Genomic DNA, 10,521 nt, shown 5'->3' with positions numbered 1-10,521 from the left:
CTTGACCTCGTGATCTGCTTGCCTTGGCCTCCCAAAGTGCTGGGATTATAGGCGTGAGCCACCACGCCCGGCCTCAGACATACATCTTTTACTTTGCTTCCTCTCATGCCCTATACACAACTTGTAAAACATTTTGTTTTGGCTAGGCGTGGTGGCTCATGCCTGTAATCCCAGCACTTTGGGAGGCTGAGGCTGGCGGATCAGCTGAGGTCAGAAGTTTGAGACCAACCTGACCAACATGGAGAAACCCCGTCTTTACTCAAAATACAAAATTAGCCGGGCATGGTGGCACGTGCCTGGAATCTTAGCTACTTAGGAGGATGAGGCGGGAGAATTGCTTGAACCTGGCAGGCCAAGGTTGCGGTGAGCCGAGATCGGGCCATTTTCACCCCAGTCTGGGCAACAAAAGGAAAACTCTGTCTCAAAAAAAAAAAGGTTTTATCTTTTCTTTTAAGAAATTAACAAATTATGGGCCGGGCTCGGTGGCTCACGCCTGTAATCTCAGCATTTTGGGAGGGCGAGGCGGGGGGGATCACCTGAGGTCAGGAGTTCAAGACCAGCCTGGCCAACAGGGTGAAACCCTGTCTTTAAAAAATAAAAAATAAAATAAAAAAATTAACAAATTATAGATAAATATTTGCATTCCATACCCACTTTTCTCCACATTTGCTTCTTCTTTTTTGAAATGGTATACCTGGCAATCACTTTATAACAGTGCATGGAAATATGTGCCTTGCTTTTTTTTTTTTTTTTGAGACAGAGTCTCACTCTCTCCAGGCACCAGGCTGTAGTGCAATGGCACAATCTCGGCTCACTGCAACCTCCGCCTCGCAGGTTCAAGCAATTCTCCTGTCTCAGCCTCCCGAGTAGCTGGGACTACAGGTGCACGCCACCACGCCCAGCTAATTTTTGTGTTTTTAGTAGAGACGGAGTTTCACCGTGTTGGCCAGGATGGTCGTCTTGATCTCTTCACCTCGTGATCCACCCCCCTTGGCCTCCCAAAGTGCTGGGCTTACAGGTTTGAGCCACCGCGTCCGGCTGTGCCTTGCTTTTTATAGCTGTACAGTACTCCTCTGTGTTTTTTCAGCTAGTCTCCCATTGTTAGACATTTTAGTTTTTTCCTTTAGTATTTTGCTAGCATAAATAGTGCTGCAATGAATAGCTTTGTAGATACACCTTTTTGTATCTTTGCCATACGTAGTTGCCTTGGGGTAGATCCCTAGAGATAAAATTGCTAGAAGTTATCAAATCAGCACCCCTAAACTCCTCCACTGAAATAGAGATTTATTATTTTGCACTCTTACCAGCAACAGTCAGAGTACTATTAAATTTCTGAAGTGCCAAAAACAGATCCTGAACAGCCCATGGACTGCATTCACTTCTTCCACGGATTCCTAAAAGTTGAGAGATCTTAGAATCAGAAGCATTGCTCTAGACCCTTGCTACTCAAAGTCTGGTCCATGGACCAGCAGCGTAAGTACCTCTTGACAGCTTATTAGAAGTGGTAAATCTCAGGCCGGGTGCGGTGGCTCATGCTTATAATCCCAGCACTTTGGGAGGCCAAAGTGGGCAGATCATGAGGTCAGGAGTTCAAGATCAGCCTGACCAACATGGTGAAACCCCATCTCTACTAAAAATTCAAAAATTAGCTCGGCATGGTGGCACACCCCTGTAATCCCAGCTATTCACGAGGCTGAGGCAAAAGAATTGCTTGAACCCGGGAGTCAGAGATTGCATGATCTGAGATCGTACGACCGCACTCCAGCCTGGACGACAGAGTAAGACTCAGTCTCAAAAAAGAAAAAAGAAAAAAAAAAAAAAAAAAAAAAAAAAAAAAAAAAAAAAAAAAAAAAAAAAAAAAAAAAAAAAAAAAAAAAAAAAAAAAAAGAAATGCACAATCTCAGGCCTCTCTCCAAACCTATGCTGAACGAGAAGCTGCAATTTAACAAGAGTCTTAGATGATTCATCTCACATGAAAGTTTGAGAAGCACTAGGCTAGAGCTGTGTTCTTCAGTACGTGACCCTCAGCCACATGCAGTTATTTAAATGAAAATGAATTAAAATAGAATAAAATGAAAAATTCAGTTTCTCATTTATACTAGCCACATTTCAAGTGCTCAAGAGCTACTTTTCAAACATTTCCATCATTGTAACATATATAGTATTGTACAATGCTGATCCCTTGCTTCACTGTCTAATTTGGTAGCCATTCGCCATATATGGCTATTTTATTTAAGTTGAAATGAAAAAACATTAAACCTCTAATTTCTCATTCACATTAGCCATATTTCAGGCTCTCAGTAGCTGCATATGGGTAGGGGCTACTGTATTGGATGGTGCATATACAGAATACACAGCTATTGTCAAGAGGTTACCAAAAGGCTGGGTGAGCCAGAGAAAGGAAGGAAATAAAATTCACTGAGTGTCTCAGGTGGGTGGATGTGCTAGGTACTTTTATAGGTTATACCAATTAACCCTTAAGCCCATAAAGGTGGTATTACACTCCCTAAAATATATATATATATAAGAGAACTACTTAACACTAATAAAGAATAGAGTTAGATCTTCTGATTCAAAGACTAGGTTTATTTATTTATTTATTTATTTTTGAGATGGAGTTTAGCTCTTGTTGCCCAAGCTGGAGTGCAATGGCATGATCTCATTGCAACCGCCTCCTCTCACGTTCAGGCGATTCTCCTGCCTCAACCTCCTGAATAGCTGGGATTGATTACAGGTACATGCCACCATGCCTGGCTAATTTTTTGTGTTTTTAATAGAAATGGAATTTCACCATGTTGGTCAGGCTGGTCTCGAACTCCCAACCTCAAATGATCCGTCTGCCTTGGCCTCCCAAAGTGCTGGAATTACAGGCATGAGCCACCACACCTTGCAAGAATAGGATTCTTCCTACTATGTCCAGAAGGAATAATCTTTTCCTGACGGCCACATCCAAACTGTACTCTCTACTGGCCTTTTCCAGAACAAGACATGGTGTGAACCATTGTTTTCACTTGCCTGTACCTGTTTCTCTTCTCTTTTTTCATGTTTCAAATTTAAATCCAGACCCCAGTCTTCTCTAACTCTGGAGCTTGTATTTTTTCTACTGTCACATTCATTGAGTTCACTTTTGAGGGCTCTTGTCTACAGTCTTACCTACTTTGCATTTTAACATGATGCCACTGTAATAAATGTAGTGTTTATTTGTTAACTTAATAAACATTTACTGAGCACCTATTCCGAGTAAGACATAATCCAGTGAGCAAAAAGAAAACACTGATATCCTTTCTTCTACTTGTCTTCTTTTTGAGGTGATAATATATGCCACTACAGTTTCTATTTTTTAAAATTTGGCTTTTTTAGCTACTTTGAGTTTTGAATGTGACTATCAGAATGTGGGTTCTTCAAAACTGCAAGCTACTTATGCTTACTAGAATTAAATGATATATTAATAGCTAAACTTTTGAATCATAGGAATGTGGAGATGGAAAGAAAACAGTTCATCTTGGCTGCTACTCACTATGTAAAGCTACTTGTAATGTCTCCCTCCCTCTCTCCCTCCCTCCCTCGTTCCCTCTCTCGCTCCCTCCCTTCCTCCCTTCTTTCATTCCCTTTTTTCTTTTTTGAGACAGTCGTGTGTCGCCCAGGCTGGATTGCGGTGGCTCCGTCTTGGCTCACTGCAACCTCTGCCTCCCGGGTTCAAGCAATTCTCATGCTTCAACCTCCTGAGTGGCTGGGACTAAAGGCACATGCTACCATACCTGGCTAATTTTTGTATTTTTAGTAGAGATGGGGTTTTGCCATGTTGGCCAAGCTGGTCTCAAACTCACGGCCTCAAGTGATCCACCAGTCTGTGCTTCCCAAAGTGCTGGAATTACAGATGTGAGACACAGTGCCTGGTCAAAAACTACTTATAATTTGTTTCTAAGCTTGCTTCCAATAGAATTTAAAATGCTTTAGGAATAGAAACTTGGTAGCTTATGTGCAGAGTGTGAGAACTTAGTCTAAATGAATATTTCTTTTTGGGTTCATAATAGGATTTTTATAGACATACTGTTATTATTCAGTATGTCTATAAAATTCTTACCAGGTATTGACAGGTGGAAGTTATTATCAGGTATTTACAGTTGGAAGATGTAATGGATTTAAAAATCTCCAAATAGCTATGTTCCATAGGAATCTTAGCACTAATATGAAATCCTGCTTTAACTGACAACATGGAACCTAGCAGCAAAGATTTATTGAGACATAAAGTGAAGGAAATACATGATTTGCATTCAAACAATGCCTCTTATCCATCATTTGGAATTCTTTTTTTCTTCAAATGAAAAGGAAAGAGTAATTTAGTGGTTTGCTTCCCTGATTGTGTCTTAGACTCATCTAGGAGACTTAAAATAGGCTGATATTTGGATCTACCCCTTGAGAATCTGATCCAATTGCTTTGGGCTGGGGTCTTGGTATCAGTATTATTTTTAAAGCCCAGTGATTTTTTAAAATATATAATCAGGTAGAGGACTGCCTAATTTGAAATTGCAAATGAAGAAGAGCTAATGAAATTTATGCATTCATTTCATTAGCTCTTCTAATTGTGTCTCATATATGTAATGTAAAACTAGTATTTGAATTAGGCAAAAACTTGTATTAGGCCTTTCCTCCATTCTTCAGTCTTCCCAAAATACCTTTCATGTATGCAATTGTTTTTGATCCTCCACGAACCTTCTCCAGGATGTCTTGACCTTTCCTCCCCCTTGGCGGCGTGCACAACTCTTTTATTTTAACCCTTTCTCATTTTATTGTGGTTTTGTGTTGTGAGGTCTTTCTGACTCCTCACCTCACACTGAAAACTCCCGAGGTGGTTCAACAATAGCAAATACCCTATTTGCCAGGCACTATTAATAATGGAGAATATCATGTCCCTTTTCTCCTGGAGCTTAGAGTTCTGGGGAAAGAACAGCGATAAGTGGTGTGCTGGGTGCTATGACAGAAGGGTGTAATATTTTGTGGGGGCACACAGTGGAGCTTCCTGATCTATTTTGGGGAGAAGAAAGAGGGTCTGGGACTAGAAAATAGGTGAGTCTTAATTCTAAATTCCTTGTGCTGGGCACATATTAACAACCATTGCACTTTGGTGAATACATGACTGAGGAGCTTACTGACTGAATATATGAATAAAAGCATATTTTCATTGAAAAGCAAGTAAGTGCATAAGTATGTACTTTGGAAGGGAAGAGATGTTAAGATGTAGACTTTTGGGTTTCCTAGAGGAAAGAAGGAGGGAAATAAAGCTTCTCGTGATCTTTTCTTCTTTCATTTCTTAAATTCTTTTTTTTTGAGACAGAGTTTTGCTTTGTCACCCAGGCTGCCGTGCAGTGGCATAATCTGCACCTCCGCCTCCCAGGTTTAAGCGATTCTCCTGCCTCAGCCTTCTGAGTAGTTGGAATTATAGGCATGCACCATCACACCAGGTTAAATTTTTTTGTATGTTTACAAAAAACATAAGGTTTTACCATGTTGGACAGGCTGGTCTCGAACTCCTGACCTCAAGTGATCCACCTGCCTCAGCCTCCCAAAGTGTTTGGATTACAGGCGTGAGCCACTGTGCCCAGCCTCATTCCTTAAATTCTTAAAGTTATAAAATAGATCCTGACAGTAATGTGGTTGGAAGTGGCCTTACCCAGCCCATCTTCTACCTGTTTGTCCACCCCTGCCCTCAGTGATCCATAACTCTTGTTTGCTGTGTATTCTGGTAGCCAGGCTCCCCCAGTGTGAAGCCGCCTTGGGGAAATTTGTCTTGGAGCTGGATCATATCCTGCCATTGAAGTTCATTTTAGTGGAGGTTCCGTTAGAAAAACTGTGACAGGATATATCCCAAGGTCAGATGCATGTTTCTTCTGTCAACTTCACTTAGACAGGAACAGGTTTTGTTATGGTATAGAGTTCCTCTGTTCAGAATTCACATGAACCAGGACTTTGTACAAATTTATACAAACATGAATTGGAGCTATAAGTAAAAAACATTGTTTTGAGGCATTCAGTGTTTTTTTCTGTAAATCTGAGTGTTTTTGTCTTCTTTCTTCCTTTGTTCAATTTCCTCCCACCCACCCCCACCAGCTTCTCTCTCTCACTCTTGCTCTCTTACTCTTCTATTATAGATGAGGTCATTATGATTTGGAGCCAAGAGAAGTGCATTCCTGTAACTTTAAATCTCCATACTCAATTTGTGACTCTCCTTTTTTTAGAAGATGGTTATACTTTATAGTTGGAGGACAGCTTGCTTAATTGTGCTATTTTAGAATGCAGATATGAGCTTACTGTAGGAATTTTGTCAATTTGTGTAGAGGGCTTAATGCTTCCACACTTTTTATTCTCACTAATTTCAGATTTATAATTGCTTTCAAGTCCATTATGGGACGTGAAAAATGTTCTCAATTTGATTAGGTTATCAGCCACTTGGTTAGAGTTTCTGTGCCTGGTACTTTCGACATCCAGCTCCCCCATGATGTTCAGGGAAGCAGTGTAACTACTGGGAAGAGATCAGGTCAGGCTTCTTTCCTGACAGCAAGGTGAGGTGCAGGGGTGCTTTGAAGAAGGGCTTTTTGTTTTGTTTTGAGATGGAGTCTTGCTCTGTCGCCCAGGCTGGAGTGCAGTGGTGTAATCTCCTGCTCACTGCGACCTCCACCTCCCACGTTCAAGTGATTCTCCTGTCTCAGCCTCTTGAGTAGCTGGGATTACAGGCACCTGCCACCATGCCCGGCTAATTTTTGTATTTTTAGTAGAGACAGGGTTTCGCCATGTTGGTCAGGGTGGTTTTGAACTCCTGACCTTAAGTGATCTGCCCCCCTCAGCCTCCCAAAGTGTTGGGATTACAGGTGTAAGCCACCACTCCCAGCCTGCAGGGGTTTTCTAATATAAACTCTGTTATAAAATCATAATGGAGAGATAAAGGAGGGAAGAGAAGGAGGAGGGGGAAGGAGGAGAAGAAGAAAGAGATATAGAACGTAGGAAGATACCAACTGTGAGGGATGACCCACCTGTTATCCCAAGATTATGTGCCATAGGAGGGATAGCAGATGTTGAATGGCCAGGAAATTTGGGCATTAACTCTGCTCCTGTGTGATCTTAGTCAAAACACTACTCTCTTCTGGGCCCCACTCGCCTTGATTAAAGTGGGTTAGTGCCAGGGTTCTGCAATTCTGAGACTTTCTTCCAGGGAAGAGAGGACGTTTTTGGTGGCTCACACTTGAAATTATAGCACTTAGGGAGGCTGAGCTGGGAGGACCCCTTGAGCCTAGAAGTTTGAGACCAGCCTGAGCAACATAGTGAAACTCCATTTCTGTGAAAAAGAAAAAAAAAAAATTAGCCGTGGTGGCATGTGCCTGTAGTCCCAGTTATTTGGGAGGCTGAAGTGGGAGGATTGCTTGAGTCTGGGAGGTCAAGGGTGCAGAAAACCACAATTGCACCATGGCACTGTAGCCTAAGCAATAGAACAAGACCTTATCTCAAAAAANGCATAGTGCAGTGGCATGATCTTGGCTCACTACAACCTCTGCCTCCTGGGTTCAAGCAATTACAGGCATGTGCCACCACACCTGGCTAATTTTTGTATTTTTAGTAGAAGCGGGGTTTCTCTATGTTGGCCAGGCTGGTCTGGAACTTCTGACCTCAGGTGATCTTCTCTCCTCAGCCTCTCAAAGTGCTGAGGTTACAGGTGTGAGCCACCGTGCCTGGCCTCATTCTGTGTTTTCAAGATGTTCCTGCTAACTGGATTTTCTGATAATTATTTGGTTATGATTCTCACTACTTTTATTTATTTGCAAGTTATCCTGCCATAAAGCCTTCTCATATATGTGCCAACTCTGCATCTCCTGTGCTGCTAGATTCTCCAAAGTAGTGAATCCAATTAATTTGAATAAATATAATCTGGGGGAATAAAAGGTGTTTCTTCAGTGTGCCACTGAGCCTCTTCTCAAGCTTATCACGGACCTAATTTTCACTTGAAAGCACATCCCCTCCAAAAGAATGATCACATGCAGAGTTTCCTTTGAAGAAGCCCATGAATACAAGTTAAATAACCAATTAATTTCTAGGAAAACATTTCATTTCCTAGGATAGTCCGTGGCTTGTCAGAAATGGCAACATTCAAGCCCATGTCCAGATATTTTTTATTTCTGTTACAATAGGAAAGGAATTTTTTAAAAAATTAAATTTTTAGCTGGGCGCAGTGGCTCACACCTATAATCCCAGCACTTTGGAAGGGTGAGGTGAGCGGATCATGAGGTCAGGGGTTCGAGACCAGCCTGAGCAACATGGTGAATTGCCGTCTCTACTTAAAAATACAAAAATTAGCCAGGCATGGTGGTATGCACTTGTAATCCCAGCTACTTGTGAGGCTGAGGCAGGAGAATTGCCTGAACCTGGGAGGCGGAGGTTGCGGTGAGCCGAGAGTGCGCCATTGCACTCCAGCCCGGGTGACAGAGTGAGACTCTAAAAAAAAAAAAAAAAAAAAAAAAAAAAAAAAAAAAAAAAAAAAAAAAAAAGTCACACACACACACACATACACACACGCTTTACAAAGTATATGTCATACCTGAGTAATCAAAATAATCTCTAAACAGATGTTCAATGAAGTGGGAGAATATGCCTTTGTGGGAATGGAGATCAGAAAGATAGAAGATAAAAATGTAGTTCTTCAATATCCAACATAATTTTTATTTCATAAAATGAAATAACCACCTGGAATACTTAGCATTTCTCTTTGTGTTTGGCTGTGTGTGTGTGTGTGTGTGTGTAAGTAAGGTATAACTTATTTGCAAGCTATTCTGATTTCTTCCCTTATTTTCTAGGCATATTTTGAAAACAATTGCTCTGGGTCAGATGTTGTCCTTGTGTATATGTGGGACAGCTATCACTAGCCAGTATTTGGCAGAAAGATACAAAGTGAACACCCCCATGCTTCAGAGTTTTATCAATTATTGCTTGCTGTTCCTAATTTATACAGTGATGCTGGCATTTCGATCAGGTATGTCAAATGTGGAAATTACCTTTTCAACAAAATAATCTTCATAAAAATTACTAGAAAAGTATGACGCCTCTAAATTCTGTGAAAGTAGTGACTAGAGACTTATGTATAATGCTCTGAAATTGTTGATTAAAATAAGTAGCACCATACTGTTTGTAACAGAGAAGTTGTCAAAAAAGTGTGGGTTTTTGTTGTTGTTGTTGGTTTGTTTTTGTGACAGGGTCTTACTCTGTCATCCAGGCTGGAGTGCAGTAGTGCAATCTCCGCTGACCGCGGCCTTGACCTCCCAGGCTCAAGTGATCCACTCACCTCAGCCTCCCTGATTAGCTGGGACTACAGGCGTGTGCCACCATACCTGCCTACTTTTTGCTTTTTTTTTTTTTTTTTTTTGTAGAGATGGGTTTTGCCCCCGGGCGTGGTGGCTCACGCCTGCAATCCTAGCACTTTGGGAGGCCAAGGTGGGTGGATCACCTGAGGTCGGGAGTTCAAGACCAGCCTGGCCATCATGGTGAAACCCCATCTTTAAAAAAAAAAAAAAAAAATAGAGAGAGAGATGGGTTTTGCCATGCTGCCCCAGCTGGTCTCTAACTCTTGGGCTCAAGTGATCTTCCCACCTTGACCTCCCAAAGTGTTACGAATACAGGCATGAGCCATTGGGCCCAGCTTAAAAAATGTAAATGTCATTACAAGTTAGGTTCCCCCCACAATTTTAGAAAGATTTTAAAATATTAAGTCGATATTAAAAACACTTAAAGGCAAGAACCTTTCTCTCCAAAATATTTATTTCCATTAAATAAACATGCTAAATGGAGTATCAGTTGCATGTATAGATCAGGTCTCTGTTTTTTCTTTCTTTTTTTTTTTTAAACAGTCTCACTGTGTCACCAGGCTGGAGTACAGTGGCACAATCTTGGCTCACTGCAACCTCCACCTGCTGGGTTTAAGTGATTCTTGTGCCTCAGCCTCCTGAGTAGCTGGGACTACAGACGTGCACCGCCATGCCTGGCTAACTGTTGTATTTTTAACGCAGACGGGGTCTTAACCATGCTCCTGACCTCAAGTGATCCACTTCCCGAAGCCTCCCAAAGTGCTGGGATTTAGGCATGAGCCACTGTGCCCAGCTAATTTTTGTACTTTTTGTAGAAACAGGATTTTACCATGTTGCCCAGGCTGACCTAGAATTCCTGAGCTCAAGCAGCCCTCCCACCTTGGCTTCCCAAAGTGCTGAAATTACAGATGTGAACCACTGGGTCGAGCCAGATACATTATTATTAACCAAAGTCAGTAATTTACATTAGGGTTCACTCTTGGTCTTGTGCATTCTATGGGTTTAGACAAATGTATAATGGCATACATTTACCATGACAGCATCAAACAGAACAGCTCTACTCCCCCCAAATCCCTCCACTCCACCTAGTCATTCCTCCTTCCCGCCCCACAAACTCCTGGTAGCTACAGCTTCAATTTTTTTCGTGTGCGTTTTTGTGTTATTTTTTTTTTTTTTT

At 41.6% G+C, this 10,521-nt stretch overlaps 1 protein-coding gene across 2 annotated transcripts in view; it reads left to right on the top strand.

Moving 5' to 3' along the window:
* Window positions 1-10,521, top strand: part of SLC35F2 (solute carrier family 35 member F2) — a 78,546-nt gene that overhangs the window by 31,989 nt on the left and 36,036 nt on the right. For both annotated transcript variants that reach the window (XR_005203196.1, XM_017547053.2), the window contains exon 2: window positions 8,841-9,016. Coding sequence is in view for 1 of the 2 variants with exons in the window: in XM_017547053.2 (XP_017402542.1) it covers window positions 8,841-9,016 (176 nt within the window). In the remaining variant the exon portion in view is untranslated. The remainder of the gene's footprint in view (window positions 1-8,840; window positions 9,017-10,521) is intronic.

Source organism: Cebus imitator, unplaced genomic scaffold (genome assembly GCF_001604975.1).
Source record: "Cebus imitator isolate Cc_AM_T3 unplaced genomic scaffold, Cebus_imitator-1.0 Scaffold194, whole genome shotgun sequence".
In the NCBI taxonomy this organism is placed as follows: Eukaryota; Metazoa; Chordata; class Mammalia; order Primates; family Cebidae; genus Cebus; species Cebus imitator.
This window is presented reverse-complemented; position numbering and strand designations above follow the sequence as displayed.